The sequence below is a fragment of the Strix aluco genome, chromosome 14 (assembly GCF_031877795.1).
Source record: "Strix aluco isolate bStrAlu1 chromosome 14, bStrAlu1.hap1, whole genome shotgun sequence".
NCBI lineage: Eukaryota > Metazoa > Chordata > Aves > Strigiformes > Strigidae > Strix > Strix aluco.
Genome location: NC_133944.1, coordinates 5,737,212 through 5,757,245, shown reverse-complemented (window position 1 = coordinate 5,757,245; position 20,034 = coordinate 5,737,212). Strand labels below are relative to the sequence as shown.

Genomic DNA, 20,034 nt, shown 5'->3' with positions numbered 1-20,034 from the left:
CAAGCTTTTTATTACTTAAGAGCTGTCAAAGAATATGAAGAGTCCATTATATTGCATTATTCTGCAGGAAAACAAGTGTCTGGCTGACCTCTTTCCGTGTGTTCATCTGTAAAGATACATTAAAGCATTCCTCTTGGGTCTCCTGATTAAGGACAGATGTCACTGACTTATACAGCTGAAGAAGACTCATGCTATTGTTCCCTTCTTTTAGAATGGTGTTTGCCTTCTCAGATACAATAGCTTGCAGGGTCAGGTTCCCTTCCATCATATCTGCATGTCCAACCTGATGAAGAAATCAGATATGCTCTTAACATTGCCAACACTCTTATAATTATCTTTGAACAGCTTCCATGACAATCTTATTAACAGCCTAGCTAGAATGGGACAGAAAACTCTGTGTTCCCTGGTTTTAACATTTTATTTTTAGTGGCCTGTTAAGGATCTCCTTATTGGAGCACTGGGGCAGAAGCAGGAGTTTTCTGGGGCCTACACAGAGTAACTCCAGACTCCCTAAATACAGCTTATGCTGCCCAAGGTCCAAATAGATCATCTTTTAAATTTCTATCCTAGTAAAAGGACAATAGAAGATTCTTTTGACTACCTTGAGTCCACAGAAAATAGTTCTCTGTTAGATAGGAAAATGGTGATTATGGCACATCCAGAAAGAAGTAATACCTATAAAATAGGAAGAAGCTCCAAAAGTGAATTGTGAGTTAGGTATCAACTTAAGAGACCTTGAAGGAAAGTAATTCTACTGTGTACCTTCACTGAAGCACTACTTTGAACTGTATCACCAAAGTTGTTGCTAACAGTAATTGTCATATGTAAAATGAAATTATTTTCCTCTTCTCCAAGTGGAAGATAAACTGGGAAGAGCTCAGGATCTGGGCCACAGTGCAGGAGAGAATCTGAAACAGGAAAGAGAGGGTCACCTACCAGACACCACACAGACACCTCCTGTTCAGGGGACAGAACAGGGGACCCTGGGCTTGTTCTGTGCAGGCCTGGCTGACTCCTTATTAGTCTCTGCAGGGAGCAGAAGCAGGTGGTGCCTTTGCTCTTGTTAGCAACAGTACCAGTGCTTGCTAGAACCAGGGAGGAGCAGTTAGCCAAACAGTTCACCTCAGGACTTACTTGATTTCAGATAGAAGCAGTATGTGAGCTGCCTGTTATGACTGGATTGGCATGAATCCCCCAAGCAAGGAGTGCTGCAGGAGACTGTGAATGTGGTGAGCACTGATCCCTGCTTGGGAGACACGGCACAACTGGGGATCTCGGGTGGAGGCACGGTGCTGACAAGGTACGTTTCCTCCCCGTAGCCACGCTGAGTCATTGCTGGGAGTGGAGGGAGCAGAACGTCAGCAATAATTCGTGCCCCGGCAGCACTGATCTTCAGACATACATCTTGCCTATTTAGCAATGATACTGTTTGTTCAGACACCAGAAACATCAGAAAATCAGAAATGAAATCCCACTACTGAATAAGCCATAAGAGGAAAAGAACTATTAAAAACATGGTAGTGTTTGCATTATAAAGCAAAGCTGTATTATTTGATGATGAAATTGTAAAGACTTCATTTCCAGATGAGTCTTTACAAAGTTATTAACAGCTTGGAGTAAGATAACTGATTTTGTCCTGCTTTGCAACAGCCCAGAATAACCTTATTCTTAGTTATTTTAAAGAACCCACATATAAAGTAACAGCTCTCAACTTGTGGACTAATCTAACTTCATCTTTGTCAGTGAGGCTATGTGTGTGTAACGTCAGTGTGATGTCATGATGGCAGAGACTATCTCAAAGGAGTTTGAAAAACCCTGCTTGTCCCTACCTGTTACTTTAATCTGAAAAGCTTCTCCCTGTGTCTGCAAGAAGGAGCTGTTCATTTTCAGCACGGATGTGTTACTTTGAAGCAAATTCAAAGAGTTCTGCCGGAAACCAGTGAGGCCACAGGCTAGAGGGAGGAGCATAGACTGGAAAATCAGACAGGAAAGAAAACATGGCAGTAGACGCTCTTTACTGTGATTTCTGTTGTGATGTATCAGGAGCAGGGTGGCAGTTTGGTGCCCTTTATTATAACCCCTCCCAAACCAGGCACCCCCTTGTCTTGGTCTTCATTATGATTTCCAAAGCATCCATTTGACAAAGTATCATTCTGAGACCACGTGGCTTTCCCTCAGGATGGATGTTTATTTTTGTGTGTGCAGTATTTCTGACAAATCTGATGCTCTCACCTTGGTCTGGAATGTGTTATCTAAATACCAGTTATAATATATGGCCTGGGAGTCCTTCTGTCCAGAGACACTCAAAATAACCTCATCACTAGCATTCACTGGCTTGCAGTTTGCCTCACACCTGTAAGGAAGTGAGATGGTAGTTACAGGTAGTAACGGTAAGAGATGTCATAGTCCCTGATGTTTATTGTTTTACTCTCATTTGATGAAAACCTGCAAAAGCCCTGCAATATGAGTCAGGTGACACGTGACTCACAAATAGCAAAATACTTAATCTTACAGCAAGAGATTTAGGAACCTGATCTCCATTTTCAACATGACGGAGGCCCAGAACCCTCAAACTATGTTGCAAAACTGATTCAGGCTCTCAGATGAAAGGTCCTCTATCTAAGCTCCTGAAATTATTGTATTAACAGATCATTGAAATGCCACTGCTCTTTAATGAGGCACTAGACTGTTGAAGAACAGACTTTTTAAGGCAGTAATGTGTATCTGGGTGTCTAGTAGAAATTCCAGATATATTTTATGGCATTTACTCCAATTGTTTCAATGAGGTTTGCATATGGAAATCTCCAACATTGAAAGGATATAGTGGGGTCAAAAACCCTAAACGGTTTTGGGAAGAATATTATTCAGTTTCTTAAAGGATTATGTTCAGAAATGTGGACTGGAAAATGTAGCAAGACCCATTTTGTCTGTTAATTCCTATAATGGTAAGGTATAAATAGATTCACAACAATAAGTATGTTATCACTTTATTATCATTATTATTGGTAACTGTGGCCTTGCACTATGTTTGTGTAGTAATAATATTAACCAGTGAATACTAGGGTTTAAAAACAGACCTGATTTCCAGTTGCAGTTCTTGTTTTGCAGTCACATAGAGACATTGCTCATCCTGCTTCTCTTCATTGCCATGGTTTCGGACTGTAACCCTGACAGTCACTGCTGACTTTGGAGGAGGAAGGCAGGAAGGTGGGATTTGCACCTCAGTTTGGTTGGTTAGAATTATCTGTTGCTGCACACATTTGTTCCACTCAGGCCAACAAGCTCCTGCACAAACATTTCCTTTATAATTAAAATAGTCACAACATCCCATGTCTCTTATGAAGGACTTTGCTACCTTAGGTTTCAAAGAGCTTTATAGAGCAAACAAGTTTCCTGAACCCAATTTAAAGAGTGGGTAATCAGAGTTCAGAGTACACCAACTTCTTCAAAGTAATGTATGAGATCAGGGATAAATGTGGAGACAGAACACAGATGTCCTGAATCTCAATTCAGTTTTCAGCCATAAATGTTTTTGCATTATGTTTGATGCTAATTATTGCTCATTTATTGAGACACATGTACCTTGCAAATGCCTAAGTATGTAAATCACTTGGGATTAGTTCTTGGCTATGAGGGTTAGGGCTTAGGATGGGCAGATCTTGAGAAATGAAACCTAGGAGAAAAGACAAAACTGAGTACTATGCCATATTATACACCATAATTAGTTTGGTGTTAAAACCAGGGTAAGGTAGAAGGACATTCTTCATGTACAGGGAGTGGCAAACTTTAAAGCCAGAGAGTAAACCACCAGATTTTCACCACTTGATCTGACATGACAGTGAGTTTGTTACTCATCAAATAGAATTTGGTAGAAAAGTTCAGGAAATGCACATACCACAGGACCAGAGAAAACTGGAATTATTGTTGTTGTCTGGCCAGCCAAGCGTAACAGTTGTGAAAGGATCCACATGGCGACTCGGTTTAATATATATTCTGTTTTTTCTTTTGTGATCCTAAATAATAAGTAAATGTATCAGTTAGGACAGGGGCATGTATAAACACATAGGTATCTTGCTTCTTTATAATGAAAAAGGTCTGAAAGTTTAGAACCCGAGTCGCTGTACACAGATCTGTAGTTCAAATGATCTTTCCCTGATCAGTGGTAGTATGGAAGTAGAAGCTATGGGAATAGAAGCAGATGGCACAGAGAAATTGTGTGGCAAAATACTCCCAAAAGCTTAGGAGCCCAGTTCTCATTTTCAAAACTAATGCAGGCACTTAGGAAACTAATTCCCATTCATTTCCCACTTCTAGACCAAGATTTTTTTACCCTTGGACAATCATTTGTCTTCTAGTACACCTTCTAGTACATTCCTTTTTTATCTGACTTAGATACATTACAGCTATAGATAAAAAGAGGGTAGCTGAATTTGTCTTTTTGTGCAACAGACTATGATAAACTTAGCTTTGAATTAGATTTATATTCCTCTCATGCAGTATATTCTTACAGGCAATGTGTAAAGCATGATGCCTTCTTGTGAAGCAGCATGTCTCCTATAGCAGACATCTGTCTGCGGGTGTTATAGCTAAAAACTAGACCTTTAAGATTATAATAAAATATTATATCTGGCAGTTTCATTATTTAAATTTGTGCAGCTGCTAGCAGTTGGTGTATCATTAGTTTCTCAGTTTGCCATTAACTGGAAATTTCTTCATTGCAAAGTAGCTTAAACATTCCAATACAGAAGCAGGAAACACTTAGAAATAATATAAAAATATATTAAACTGTGCTTGAGAGATAGCCCCTCAAAGAGAGGCTTCCATTAGTCAAGTACATAATTTAAAAATTCACCTATCTCATTTCAATTTCCAAAACTGAATCATTGTGAAAAGTTAATTTTCTCTAATCTTGTAATTGTTACTTGCAGGCTTTTACGAACTGTAGATTGAATGCCTGTAAACACATTTGTCTCAGAGTCTTTTGGTGTAGATTTTATGTTAAACCAAATGGGGCACAGAAAGTCTAGTCCATAATCTAGTGTGCTACAAAGACTTCTTTTCAATATCTTATGCAGCACTTTCACTGGTAAGAAAAATTTCTAAGCATTTCAGTTTAAAGAAAGATCTTTAAATAATACTTACATTTGTCTTTTGGGTATTTGTTTGGGAGCTGCCGCCTTCTTTAGCAGAATCTGTTTAATACAAAAAAGAGCAGAATATTTTAGTGTTACCTGTAAAGCTTTCAGATATCCTCAGCAAATACGACTTAAATACACAGGATTTGACTACCAACAGTCTGAAAGATGGGTCTATAAGAATCAGACTTTAGAACTGTGATAAACAGTCTAGTTACAGTAGGTAAAATAGTTACAGTAGCTAAAATTGTAGCAACAAGCTAGTCACATACTATAAAAATGATGATCCTGATTCTTCAATCATAATGGTGTAAATCAAAATAAATTCACAGAGTGATGGAGTTTCATCAATATACAAAGAAAAATTGAGGGAAAGCACCGGAAAAGTCTCAATAGGATTAGTGCTAAAGTCACTTTATTCCTGATATAATCTGCTTTTGTAAGTGTAAGGATGAGCCATCTAGAAACATTTACTGACAGCAATTTATGAGACTGCTGTGATGCAAATATTTCCTGGTTTCAAAGCTATGTCCTGAGCCATAAACTTCACTAATTATTTCTAGGACAAATAGCAAATGTGCAACGTGTAACATATACAGAGTGATGCTAATTTATGACTACTTCAAAGCCAGGGAATTTGCCTTCATCGGGAAGAAGCCTCCACAAAAGTTTTCAGCACTGTTGCTGGAAGGAAAGCAATTACTAGACGCAAACCATAAACACTCCATGAAATGCTTTGATTGCAAAAACACACTTATGTGGTCAAAACCGGCACTGGCAGATTATTGCAATTACCTTTTTTATGAGAACTGTTTGCCAACACAGTGATGAACCCAAGATCCAGACTCATGTTTGAGAAGGCATTCATGGCCACCACTTTCACTAGGAAAGTACCTACAGAAGATAAATGGCCAGTTAAGAATAGCAGTGGGACCAGTCCATCATGTTTGGGATATAAAATCCAACTTGTAAAGCAAATCCTAATCTTTTCTGTTAAGAGCTTTGGGGTTTTTCTGATGAGTTTCCACTGCTGAAAGGCTTTTCAAGGAATGTTATTCCGCTTTATCTCAGCTTTTTAATAACTCGGCTGCCTTGGTCCTAGCACTTGCAGTGCTATTCTTTGTCAGCTGGCTATGATATTACTACACAGGAAACTGGAAGTGTGCAAATACTGGAGTCCAAATGAGTTTAGGCATCTTGAGAGAGCAGCTGTCTTTTTTGAAAATTTCTGCCTGAAGGGAAGTGATGTTCAAATGGGTATAGGGAGACCAAATAAAACTTTTAATATTGAATAATTTTAAAACATAAAATGAAATAATAATTAGCTTCTAGTGTTCCAGCTTTGGCATGGGATTTGAATAGTTCATTAGAGGAGGAAACTTTTTTATCTTCTGCCACTGAATTAACTCTTAAGGACAATCTCCCTAATCCCACACTTTGAAGGCTTTGATTTCTTATTAATGGAAACTAAAAATTACTAAAAAGCTTATTCATAAGTAAGTCCAACAAAAACTATGTGTTGGAGACCGACGCACAGAAAATCTCCCCTTTTCTTTGTCATCTCTGCTGAGATCTGCTCAGATTATTAATTACTGCAGTGTAAAATGCAGAGGAGTGTAAACCTGAAAAGTTATACATATGAACAAACAGGAGGGAAACATTTTGTGATTCAGGAAAATGTCATCATTTGTACTTGAATCAGACCGTGTAATGAAAAAATAATCCCTGGTTCACTATGTCTTTTTTATTACAAAAATCACGTGAAGCCTTGCTTTCAGTCTCCATATGGAGACCCATTTGCCAGTTCAATTTTTTTAGCTGATGTACAAGTCAATAAAGACTGTGCTGTTCATACTGTTCTGTAGACCAAGTCTGAGCAATTAGAAAAGCTACCATATTCAGATGTACATTACTGTCCCCTACCCCAGGATGCTGTGACTGTTTATGTGAACTCCTCTACTCAGCTGTGAGTGTCTTGGAAATAGAGATGTCAGCATGCTGTACCTTCAGAGTGCACAGGAATGATGTACGTTCGAGGTTCCCCGTGAGGGCCGTCTTCTTTGTGAGAGTGACTTTCATTAGATCCAATCACCTCAAACTTCAGCTTATCTGGGGCACCATGAGACACAGAGACATTCATCTCCAAATTCTCCCCCAGCTGCAGAGTGTGAGAAGCTAATGCAGCCTGAAGACCAGACACTGGCTCAATTAAGTGAACAGTAATACTTTCAGAAATCTCCAATGCTGTTGTGTTGCTGGATGCTCGGATTTCCAGTTGATGTATCCCTGGGCCTAGCAGCTCTTGAGAGGCACTGCTGAGTGTCAGATTGTGAGGGACAGTTCCTTCCTTTGCACTGGATTCAGTGAGCGTCATGTTATCTGCTAATATAATGTAGGTCACTCCATTGCCTGCAAAAAGACAGTTCAGAATTTCTCACAGCTTGCATAATAGGCCATCCAATTCTAGCTGCTTTGTGCAGCATTCAGGTATTTGTAAAGGAGTCGTAGGAACACTGCAGCAATGCAGTCACTTTTAATAAGATCACTTCAGGTGCTTTTGTGCCCCTTTAGACTCCCTGTAGAAGTCTATTGTGTGTTTTCTGCTGGGAGTGTTGGGGTAGTCAAGAGAATTCAAACATACACTATTGAATTTTATTTTTTAAGCATATATGTAGATTCCAGGAACTTGAAGAGAGAATGAAATGTACACAAGCAAATGTGACCAGCTCAGGTGGAATCCTCTTACCCTCAATCAGAGAAACATTTCTGTGGATTCCTAACTTCAAATATGGAAATATTCTTACTGGCTTCATATGGATTCATGTGACTGAAGTTATGCTCATGCTTTGTTGGCTTTGTGTAGAGGGGAAAAAGGTTTATACTTATGTCTGAGGTGGTGTAATAGCTCTGAGAAAAAACCCCTCCAATGGAGCTGAGAGCATTCGGTTTCAGGAATACAACAATTAGAAGGAAAGCATTCGCTAAAAAGTACTGTTTTGCATAATGAAAATCCTGCTTCTATCCCATGGGTGGCATAATATTTAGCCTGCCATTTAAATCATGCAGAGTAATTACCCTCACCTCCATTGAGTTCAACTTGAATCCACAGCAACTCCCCATACAGTGTACGGCAGTGAGAGCTGTTCCCAGATCCATACTGGCTATAGCACCCAGTAATGTGTAGTCGATCCATCTTATCTCGGACAGTCACCTGCTTCTGTGCCATCACATGCCATTCGCTGGTGGTGCATTCCACAAAAACAGTATACTCTCCAGGAGACGAGTATCTGTATGTGATGTTGCTGGCCAGTCTGGAATAGAAGGAGAAGAGCTGCTTGGTGTGGAAGACTGTCCTGGGAAGTCCTTAGCCTTACATGATAATGGAGGTCACAGTTCCCAAATTTCTGACCTGACTCAGGTCTCCTGCAATCACTAATCCATCGTTTATTTACATAGAATTTTTAGGGTTGAAGATTGTTCCCTTGTTCCAGCTACAGTGTCAGTAAGGTTGTATATCAGAGGCTGTCATTCTCAAAGCCTATCTGTAAGGGTGGATACATTTTTCTGTAAAGTAGGTAGATCACAGTTCACAGCAGGTGGATCACATGCAGCAATAGATCTTGTTTGTGACTTGTTGACTCTGAGCAGACATGTGACTATGCACATTACAGCATGTAACAGTGTCCTTAATCCTCTAGTCTTTATTTCATTGTCAATTTGCCATCATTTTGATATATCAGTGGAAGTTGAGGCTGAGGCTGCTCAGCATTTTGTCAGAGCACTCCCTTGCTCTTTTTTTTTTTATGTGCAGCTGCTTCTATACTTGCCCATGATAGCAAAAATGTCTCTTCACTCTGGTGCAGCTCTGGTCATGATAGCAATAGGAGACGAATGGTTATGAAAAAAATCGTGGTAGCTGCTATTATTACTAACGAGCACAGGGAGATGGTGAAAAGAACCTAAGGATATCTTTCTTGAATGACATACCCCATGGAAGGCAAATAAATAATATTCCTGACACTATTCTCTCTGAACTCTATATTCTTATCACAGTAGCACCTAGCAAACACAAAGATCAGGACATATCATCCTTGATAATGCATATTTTTCATTAGCTATTTTAATGAAGAAAAAGGTTTCATTCTAACTGGACTTCAAAAACATATCAATGACAAGATCAGACGAGAAAAGGCAATTCCTATAAGAGTAGGTATCAAACCAGAAGTAAAAGGACTTCCCATAAAACGTGAAGCCTCGGCTTACAGCTAGCAAATCTATTTTAGTTAAAGGCTCACTATCAAAGATTTTTTTTCAAGTTCTTTACAGTTAAAGGTCTGTGTCTGTAGCTCTGAAAGAATGTTTACTGCTTCTAATACATTACCACTTTTTAGTTCTCAGTCTTCTACTCTTACTTTTCTAAATGACTCAAGTAGTATTCCATTGGTAGACAAATTTCTAGAGCCATTCTCTGTCATTCCTAGCACTAGAACAAAAAATCTGATTTTTAAATCCAGCAGAAAAATGTTTGATCTTTTAAAGACACAATTTTTATGCTATTAAAACAAAAGAAAACTCCAGAATGCCATTGTATTATTTTAAATGTTATCAAAAAATACTCTTTAAACTGAAGAAAATAGTGCTTGCCTTTTTCTTTGGCAATTACTGACATGTTTTCAGCAATTTTGTGTCTTAGGATCTAGAATAAATTCTCTCAGTAAGAAATAGGAATCACTTGTCATAATAAGCAGAAGAAAGATTGTGGTTGGCAGCTTGACATAAAATTTTGTATTAATTTCAAAACAAGTTTCTGCAGAATCCAGGTGTCTTGTATGTATGGTCTATTATTAATCTACTTAATTTTTAACATTTCTTTTAAGAGACTTGAAACATTCAATAAAATGCAAGCAGTAGAATTTACTGGTTGTCACGAAGGATATATCTTACGATAGAGGGTAGTAAGGATCAATAGTGTGGCCATCTCCAGTGCTGATGATACAGGAAAGGTTGCCAGAGTATGGAGAGAGCAGCCAGTTCAAACTGACTGTGATATTTTCAAAGACAAAGCATGTATCTGTTACAACCAGCTGCAGACCTGTAAAACATAATGACAGAATTCAGTGCCATTGTTTGTCTACATTTCTTACATAATTCAATTAATTTTCATGTATTGAGAGCAGGCTTTCTTCAAAACCGAGTTGATAACTGCTGCTAATTTGAGTGCATTAGTGGTGTGACACAGAGATGATTATTTACCATACCTACTGGTCAAGATTTTTGTTGAAACATAATTTCATTTAAGCATGTTTTATGTGTCTGAATCTCCTGGCTTTGTATGCTATCAAAACCCCTCAGTTAGGACAGGGAAGCTACATTTTTGTGCCTATTTTTAGGCACCACTCTTACAGGTTCTTCTCTGAGTATGGAGCAGTGATTTTTAGGATAAGTATCAATGGTCACAGTGTTACAGCAAAGAGCAGAACAGGTGTTGACAGCCCCCTCCCACTTACCTTCCTTGCAGTGGTACTGAATAGACAAATAGCTTCCGGAAGCTGGACAAGGATCTCCAAAGAAAGTACCATCTGCTGCCACCTGGCAGGCCTGGAGACCATGACATTGGCCTGGAAAGAAGGACCGTTTTATATGAACTAGTGGGTTTTGTCTTTGACTGTCATAACAGCTCAGATGAGAGATGATTACAGAAACAAAAAGGGGAGGGGGAGCAATATCATATCACTGATCTCTAGACAAACTCCCACATCACTTTGACTTTAGTATGTTGCTTATTGCCTGGTATTTCTTAGCACCATTCCACTTTATTGGAATAAAGCTGAGTTAGAGTGGGTAGAACAAAAAAGAATTTATGTGTTTTGTTTAATTTTGGCTGGAAGCCCAAAGAATCACCCTATCAGGTGATTATCAGGCCAGTCACTGTTTCACCTGGCAGGCAGCGGAGCCCGGTAGCTCCAGCAGGCTGTGTCCTCGGCACGCGGCAGGCAGCAGCAGATTCTTCCTGCCCTCATGTGCCCGCTGGTGCCAGCCTTTTCACCCCTTCTGGTTTGCAGTTAGGTTTGTATGGATGTGTTCTCTCCATCTCTGTCAAACCTAGGGTCTCCCACTGAGTTCTTCAGTGAATCAGTGCCCACACATTTTCTTCACACAGTGAGAGGAACCAAGTGTGCCCTTGTTCTCCATTTGCTCCCCCTCTCCTTCTCTGAATCCTCACAAAGTCTTTCCTTTTCATCCAGCCTCCTGTGGGAACCTCCTCCATGTCAGAAGTTCTCTGTCATTCCCTTCATTTTAGGAAGAATCCATTTTCCCTTTCACTAACTCTATTGAAATACAAAATAAAGTATTTTAGGGGCCAGGAACTTTGGCACATACTCTGTGCTTCTGACAAGCACTACCATAAGATACAACCTGCTACTTCATCTTTGACACTGATCCAGCTACAGTCTTCATCTGTATCATACTGAAGAGGAGTCTCTGATACACAGTAGTGAGGGGTCTTCCTTCCATAGAAGCTCTCTCCAATTTGAATAACTTCTCCTGATCCACACTGTATGGTGGCATTGTAATTATCACAAGCAATGCTCCGGCCAGATTCTAATAGGAGAAAAAAAATCAGATTTAACTTTTTGAATTTCTGAAAAAACCTGCTACAATTCTCCTGCATATCCCTTTTCTTTCCATTTCTCTTTCTTCTCTTTTCTCCCTTTTTAGCTAAACAATTAAGAAAATGAAAAAAAGAACAAATAAAATATTTTTCCTTTTTTAAAACCCAAAGTAATAGATTTATGGTTTTTACTGCCTTAAACAAAAATTTGAGAACATTTCTAGTAAACCAAAGTATTTTAATTTAAAAAATAAACATATCTTTGTAGAAAACACTTAGCATTTGTTTGACTTGCAGTACTGGAAGGTTTAAAGTTACTCCTTACTTCTGAGAGAGCCTTGTGGTGGTATGCGATTTGCATGATATTCAGGTAATTGCTCTGGAGAATAGTTTGCATATTAAGCATGGGACCTGATCCCATTTCTGCTACAGAGACACCTTTGTTCCTGTGTGATATTCGACTGACTTCATTCAGCAGGACTGCTCAAAACAGTAAGGTCATATCTCTAAATGTGTACACCTCATTCTTTGATTGATCTGGGACAGTTAATTATCTTTCAGAGTTCTTAGTATCCTGTAGTAATCAGGATACTTAATACCCTGAAGAGGAGGATGCGAAAGACTGCTCTCATATGGCAGTGTTGCAAAAGAATGTTTTTGTTTCAGCTGTCTCAGGTTTAAATACATTGTCCTCCAGTTGCTGTTTTGATCATTCCCCTTAAGTACCTTGATTAACAGTGCCAATGTGTGCACACTGCAGTAATTGTGTGCTATTGTTATTTAAAGGCTAAATCTGAGCCTGGCTGTAACTATAGCAACATGATCAGTTTACAGATTAGAGCTCTCTAAATAAACTTGAAAAATAACGTGCTGTTAAATTTCTAATACGGACCATCATCTCGTGCAGTTTTTTGTTCGTTACTTTGTATAGAGTTCCCATAGTATTTGTTGTCTCATCAACATTTACATGGAAAAAAGGTACAGAACCTGGTTTGTATTCCTATGTACAAACCCTGGTTCAATATGTATATTTTTACTGCAACAAATTGCTAACCTACAGAGTACCAAATGGTAGAATAGAAATAATAAGAAATAATAATAAGAAAAGTTTTTAGTTGCATTGAGAAACACAAATAATGCTAGGGTAGGTGGCCAAAGAAAGGATGAAGACAGAACACTGACTGGTTAGTTTGTACACATATACCTAGCTCAAATGATCAAGTAGACAAGTTATCAGGAATCAGATACTAAATTCAAATAGCAGTACCATTTGGAGCTACCTATGCATTTCATTTGAAGCTTCAAACTCAATGTTAATGTGAACCAAGCCTCACGGTAGCTGTGCGTGAAGGTGTTAAGTATCACTCTGCCCATTTTACAGAGACAAACTGAAGCACTGTCAGGTTGCAGGAACTTCCAGACATTCAACACCTGGAGAAACTAATGAAAAATATTGTCCCTGTTTCTTTGGGATATCGGATCTAATTCCTTGCATGCAAAACTGATAAAAGAGGAGTCTACTCTGTTATTGAAATATGTATGTGTATCAATGGACATGGGCTGTAGATACTGAAAACAAGGCTATAATTGCCTCAATCTGTTCTCGGTTTCCTGGGTAATGGAATGATGGATGTAGTGTAGGACGATGTTGCTCAATAATGCAAATGCTCTTTGAATTTAATGGGCTTTAAGTCAGATCCTATGGTAACAGATGATAGTTTCCTTACAAACAGACAGTTGTCTACCATGGTTGTAATGGAAAAATAATTTTAGTCTGTTTTTGCAAGGAAAATAAGCTTAAGGGATTGTGCTGTCTGCCAATTTCCTCTCCCCCAATCATTTTTAATGTTAGTCATCTTCAGCCAAATTTGATGTATAGATATAAACCTCAAAACACCCTAAAATTTCATGAAAATCAATAACTAGGTAGAGGAGAAAGAGCTACATCAGTGCCTCTATGAGGAGTAGGGATTATAACCTGATGTTTCTCTGTTCCATGATGTGGGATTCAACAGAGCAGCACATACATGGAGCTCTGGAGGAGCTGCAGAACTGCAGAACTGTGAGGGAGCTGAGGGAGTGAAAAGTATTTGCAGAGGTGGGACATGCTGGAGATATGGGAGTGAACTGGGAGTGCTGAGGTGGAGGGTAGGGAGGGGATGTGGAACAGAAAATCAGGACAGGAAACAAAACTTTATTAGTTTTGCTGATTGCGGAGTGACTTGTGTCAGAAGTAGTACAGTGCTGGACGAGGACAGTAGCAGTTCTATGGCTTGTGGAAAACTGTACTTGCATACTGGATTTGAAGACTTTTTATACTAGTGAGCCTACAGCCAGACTGTCCTTCCACTGCTTGTGACCTTAATTCTAGTTACAGGTTAAAATGCTTGTTTATGTGCAAAGTGTGAGGAACACAAATTCCCCTCATATCTATATGTTGAATGGGATGATATTGCTGATATTCCTTTCCAGGACTGTTTGTTCCAAGTCACAATTTAAGGGACAAAATGTCTGTAGATTTTCTGTCTGAGCACTGAAATGCCACCAGGAAGTACAGGTTCCTGTCTGCTTCCTTATCCTGGGGAAGCCCTTGAACTTCACCTGATGGAAGGGTCTGAGAAGAAACAAGAAAAACTTGCTCTCACTTTTGCTTACTCCAGGCTGCCAGGAGTGGTGTCTCTGGAAGCCTGGCTGTATTTTTGCTTCAGTTACAAATGGAAATTATTTTGGCACATATTTATGATTAGGAGTGTTTTTACAGGGCAGTCATACAGGTACCAGCTAGCTCAGGTACTATGCTGTTGTGGGAGTTTATTCTTGCAACCATGCTATTATGCACTGCTCAGATTGGCTTTAAACTAGCTAGCTTATGTCCACTGTAGACATGGACCACTACACATTTAGATTCACTCTCAGATCCATTTCTATTTTACTAGTCCTCTGTTGGAAACCTGGACCTTAATGGCTAGTTGCTGAGCGCTGACATTTCCTAGAGATTTCAGGGTTCTTCCTTTCTTTGGATCAGAGCCTACATCAGTGCACTGGAAAAAAGAGCACCTGCTGGGGTTATATGGCTTTTTGCTCATTCACTTTTAATAAGCCTGATTAAGTTATTGTGCAGCCACTTTGAAAGCAGCAAGGCAATTTATGCACAGCTGTGAACACGGCATGCTCACTTCTTAGTTCCAGCTGTTGTGTACCTTACCAAACTCGCAAATGAAGTCAAATTCCTGGCTGCAGTTTTCAGTCACACCCCACTGATACTTGGCATTCTTCAGGATGTACCCGCATGTGGATGAGAAGGGAGATGGCTGATCCTTGTACCAGTTACTGTAGCTTATGTTTGAAGTGTCCAGCCAAGTCATTGACCCTGTGAACAAAGTAATTGTGTCCTGAATGTTTATTTTCCACAGTAATACCATTACAGAGTCAGAGCCTGCAGAGCAGGGCTGTAGCCCTGCTCTTACTGAAGCAGAGGTGATTTAGTCTGCATAGGGATCTTCAATTACTTTTTATATTTAGCCTGATATAATCATTAAAAGAGACACTGCCACTCCCCCTGTGCTCTCAGCCTCAAGATTCCACCATTTCCCTTGCATCAGATCTTGCAGCACTTCCTAGTATGATGAATTGGCTCAGGTTGCTCTTCCACTGGAGACCTAACCCAGCACATTTTTTTCACCAGGTCAGCAAGCTGATCTAATTCACCATGCGTTCACACAACCACAAGATCCAATGGAAAGGGTGACAACATGCAACTGGGAAGTGAAGCAGGCAATTAAAACATCTTAATATAAATCTGAAGTTACAGCAACAAAAGACAGCGGCTTTTCAGCAGTTGTCTACAGAGAGACTAATTGCATTTGTTACCATGTTAAGTAAGCGTCATGGGCTGATACAGTTTTGAAGAAGACATGATTTCAAAACCACCTACCGTCAGTAGTTTCATTCAGCAAGGAGTTTGAGATCAGTCCTATCCACCATTCCTGGTCCTCAGCAATATGTTTTTGCAAGAACTCTTGAGTTTCCTCATTTTCAATAAAGACAAGGTGCCCTCCTCCTCTCTCACACCAGCTCTGGGCACTTGTGAAGGTATGCTGGAGTCTAACAAACTCATAGCATGAATGGTTGAAAGCTAGCTGGTACTTTGAGCAAGGGATTCCTTCATCAACGGTTGCTTCCTCCACAGCCAAACATACAGCAAGAGAAATTAGAACTGCGATCCCAAGCCACATTCTCAGCTCAGTGCCCTGTGTGGCACTCGTCTTGCTTATCACATCACCACTCTTTTTGCTGCCTTCTTCAAACACTTGAGATGTCATCCTTGTTGTGTCATCAGCATTTCTCCTTCCTCTTTGCTGCTTGCAACAACAGCAGCAATAGAACATGGAACAGATTGCCTCTAATATATAACGGTGATTGTGTCTGAGGATACACACAACAATTGTTGACGTTAAGTCACTGCAATGGCCATTGTGAGGCCTATTGTTAAATGTGTCATTCCATGTGAAGTTGGTTTGAAGAGAAGACATTAGGGTATTGCTTTTCTCATGAGCAGAGAAGATAAAGTTGATATATGCTGCTGTTGGACACATGGGAAAGTGAGATAAAGCTCCTACATCAAAGTCATCATTGTGTGGACATTAAAGCTGGAGGTCTTTACAACAACAACAAAGAGATACAATAGTAAGAATGAGAGAATGAGGAAAATGAGGAACACGAGATATGAGATGGGAAAACACACAGTGCTCCTCTAGATACATTTCATTGCTTTGGATTGCTTTATTTTTAATAATTATTATTTGAAGTGTTTCTTTTGGATGCTAATGCAATGTCTATAATTATTGTATTGTATTCATCCTGCCCACCTGTTTACACATATGCAGGTTAATCTCAGCTGTCCCAAGTAAGCTTCATTTTGAAGTCTTGTGTCTTTAGAATTCCACACCCCAAGTGAAATGCTCCCATCATCCCTTAAAAGCTAAGCTGCTTAACTATATAGAGCTACAGTATTTATACCTGCTAGGAGGTAGAAGAGAAGGCCAGAAGTTAAAGCAGTCATTTAGAACAGATGAAAGTATTGCCTTAATCATCAGAATTACTTGGGAGCCCTGTGTGCACATTCCAAAGGCTGCTGATGGACTTTGGGAAGCCAGCCCAGCAACATTTAGGAGCTGAAATCCCTAAGTGCTTCTGAACTTCCTTACAAAAGACACCCATCAGGTTTACAAGGCCACTGGATTAGCAGAAATACAGTACAAATAAGGATCTTCAGCTATTGCGATCGTCCTGTCCTTGGCATTAACTCCATTGAATTTGATGCAATTATTATTAATTTATACCACATAACTTGACACTGAAAGAACATGCACTTATATTTAGACATGGATCAGTGAGCCAGCTACTGCCTCACAGAAATGCAGGAAGCAGTGATGTTTGGTTGAAGTCCTGCATTGCAGAAATGCCACCTGCACTGCGCTCTTGAGCTGAAGGTAACGCACATGTCATACCACCCAGTATGCTAGTCCAGCTCTAACTCAAAAGCTTTCTTGCAAAGTAAAGTACATGTACTTCATCCAGTAAGCATTCAAGAGTGATCTTCAATCCCAAGACCTTTCTGGACCGCCAGTTCATAGTCACCTTGCTCAGCTGGATAAAGCAGGACTATGATCAGGGTTTTCAAGATAAAGTTCATAGGAAAGTGTTTAATGAGTAGGACAATTGTGGGGGAGGAAAGGAAAGGGGAAGAAAATGCATGGTGATGGAGGGATAGACACTATGCTGGATGTCTCCTTTCCCACTGCATTTGAAAATCAAGGCTTACTTCAGCTATGGAACCCTTGGAGCAGATCCCACATTAATTTCTGACTGATTAATAGGGAGGGCTTGTGGAGCAGCTGAGATGTGAATATTGGGACTGGATTTCCCAGCTCTGAAGAAGGCTAGTCCATATTCTAATTAGCCGATGGATCTGGCCCAGTCAGTGCCCAGACACCCATCCCCTTCCTGGAAGAGGCTTCAATTTGGGAACCCCCAACCCAACTGTTTTATGTTCAAGCTATTGCAAAAGTCAGAGCTGAGGGCAGCTGCTGTTCAGTTGTTGGCCACTGTATATTTTCATGACATTTCCTTCAGAGTCCTTGCTGCTTCTTGGGCGTGCTGACTTGCCAGGCTTTGCAGAAGCTGGCAGCCAGCCTTCCCATTTTGTCCTTTTAGATATGAGAAACACAGCCTGTTTCTGAAAACATAGGTGTGATGGAGACTGTACGTAAATGTATCTGGCTTAGTGATGCAGACTATGCATTTCCAGTAGGTGCCATTGACTCATGTTAGTGATTACTGGATTCTGTTCTGTCTCTGCAACGGAAATCTGACTACATGAACATACTGCTAAAAGTGCCAGAGCTGGAGGTGCCACAGGCTATCCTCTGTGAATCTGCTCCAAAGCCATTGAAATTAATGGAAGTCTTGTCTCTGGCTTTGACGGATTTTGAAACAGGCCCTAAAAAGAACAAATAATGTTTGGAAGTCTCTACAAATAAAGCCAAGCTCTCCAAGTGAGTCTACTGTTGGCAATTTCTACAGCACTGTGAATTTTTTTCCCAATCTACGGTTGCTATAAGTAACTCTTCAGCTGCCTGCAGCAGATGGGGAATGGAAGAAAGACAGTTTCCCTCTTCTACAGTTTGTTGACTTCATATGTTTTAGTGCCAGTAAAGCAGTCTGTCAGTTTATTCTGTTTACCACAAGGAAGAGAAAAGCATTTACAGAAAAGACAACACTGCTTTAAAAGCATCAAAATTAGCAACTAGGGTCCTCAGGAAGAGAGAAAATTCCTGAAAGCCCTTTTCACTCATAAGTGAAAAATGGCTTGGTTTCAAATAAACTCTGCTCCTTGAATTTACCATTTTGTAAGAAACATGCCTTTTGCATTCTTCCTCAACAGAAAGACTTCTTTTTAAAAATAGTTTTCTTATGCCAGACATTTGCATGGAAGCTTCACAGTATAATGGGGGTTTTTTTGGTTGTGTTTTTTTTTTTTTTTGCTATTTGCCTTTGTATAGCTTGCTGAATTTAAATAATTTAAATAGTTTAATAAGTTACTTAAATAGTCACATAGGCTAGTGTGCAAGAGACAAAATGGTGCACCTTGCTGTATAATCTCATCTTGCGTGTTTCAAAAGGCAGTTATGGAATTGCTTAATTAAAGCGCTCTCTTTGTCTCAAGGGGGTAGCTGGCAATTACAATGAGTTCTCCTCTTCTGGCTGCCCATGGGAGTGTAACTGACCCCTAATGGGTGTTGTAAAGCCACTCCAGTAATGTCAGGGAAGTGTCAAGCATGTCAGCTATATAGATTTTGGATACACCAAAACCATTCACTTGATGGTTTTTGTTTGCCTTTTGCATAGTTCTGAAGAACTGGGGCGGGCTCACAAAAGAGAAGTCTGTACATAAGCATTGTTTCTAAGGAAGTGTGAGCCCTGTGCATATAGCCAAGACTCGTTAATCCTTGTTCAGTTAGAGCTGTCTGCCTGAAAGGCTGATGTAGCAACCACCCTTACAGCACGTGTTATGTACCAGTGACTTAAACTAAAACATATTCACCAGCTAAAATAAGGCTTGCAAAGCAATTGTGGTTTGCAAGCTTTGACTAGAAATTAGTGACAAAGCTTTCTCAATATTTTCACACCCTCACTCCAAGCTGCGATAAAGCTATGAATAACTCCTTTGTTTGTGAACTCTCTTGCGTCTGTTGGAATAAGTCTTTAATTTTTCTCAGAAATGTTTAGGGGGCCCTTCAGATCTCTTACAGAGTCCTGACTTGCCCTTATGCGTTACACCAGATGGTGGCCATCAAGAGAAAATTTCGTCAGAAGACCATTGTGCTGTATAAAACATCACAAAAATAACGATGAATGATTTATTCCTGGTTTTCACATGGATCCTTCAAGGTTTATTAATTTTTGTTGTTGCAGAACCTTTCAACGATGCTGAAAATGTTAATGGGTATTAAAAAAATATGATGGTGGCCTACACTGAGGTTCTGTAATGGAATCTTCCAGATGGTGTTCACCACTCCTAAAAACTGAACTCCTTAAAACTAGCTGTTTTGGTAGGCAAATCTCAAAAGTATTCATAACCACAAATTAATTATTTTTTTTGAATCTAAGGTTTTATATGTAAATTATATGCCATTTAGAAAGTTCAGCTTTATATGCTTAAAGTCTTATAGAACAGGGGATGAGCACACAATGCTTATCTAATATATGTAGGTATGGTAGGCT

General features: G+C 39.6%; 2 protein-coding genes across 3 annotated transcripts in view; one reads left to right on the top strand and one right to left on the bottom strand.

The window, feature by feature from the left end:
• The window catches only part of LOC141929589 (polycystin-1-like protein 2), a 40,842-nt gene extending 25,142 nt beyond the window's left edge, over positions 1-15,700 (bottom strand). The window contains 16 exon segments of the mRNA XM_074839288.1: positions 89-283; positions 763-908; positions 1,135-1,335; positions 1,830-1,971; positions 2,233-2,353; positions 3,078-3,285; positions 3,896-4,013; positions 5,143-5,192; positions 5,931-6,029; positions 7,140-7,544; positions 8,217-8,446; positions 10,080-10,227; positions 10,643-10,753; positions 11,553-11,738; positions 14,954-15,118; positions 15,683-15,700. Coding sequence (XP_074695389.1) covers positions 89-283; positions 763-908; positions 1,135-1,335; positions 1,830-1,971; positions 2,233-2,353; positions 3,078-3,285; positions 3,896-4,013; positions 5,143-5,192; positions 5,931-6,029; positions 7,140-7,544; positions 8,217-8,446; positions 10,080-10,227; positions 10,643-10,753; positions 11,553-11,738; positions 14,954-15,113 — 2,520 coding nt within the window. The 5' untranslated portion in view covers positions 15,114-15,118; positions 15,683-15,700.
• Positions 1-20,034, top strand: part of BCO1 (beta-carotene oxygenase 1) — a 68,636-nt gene that overhangs the window by 24,123 nt on the left and 24,479 nt on the right. The gene's annotated exons all lie outside the window — the stretch shown is intronic.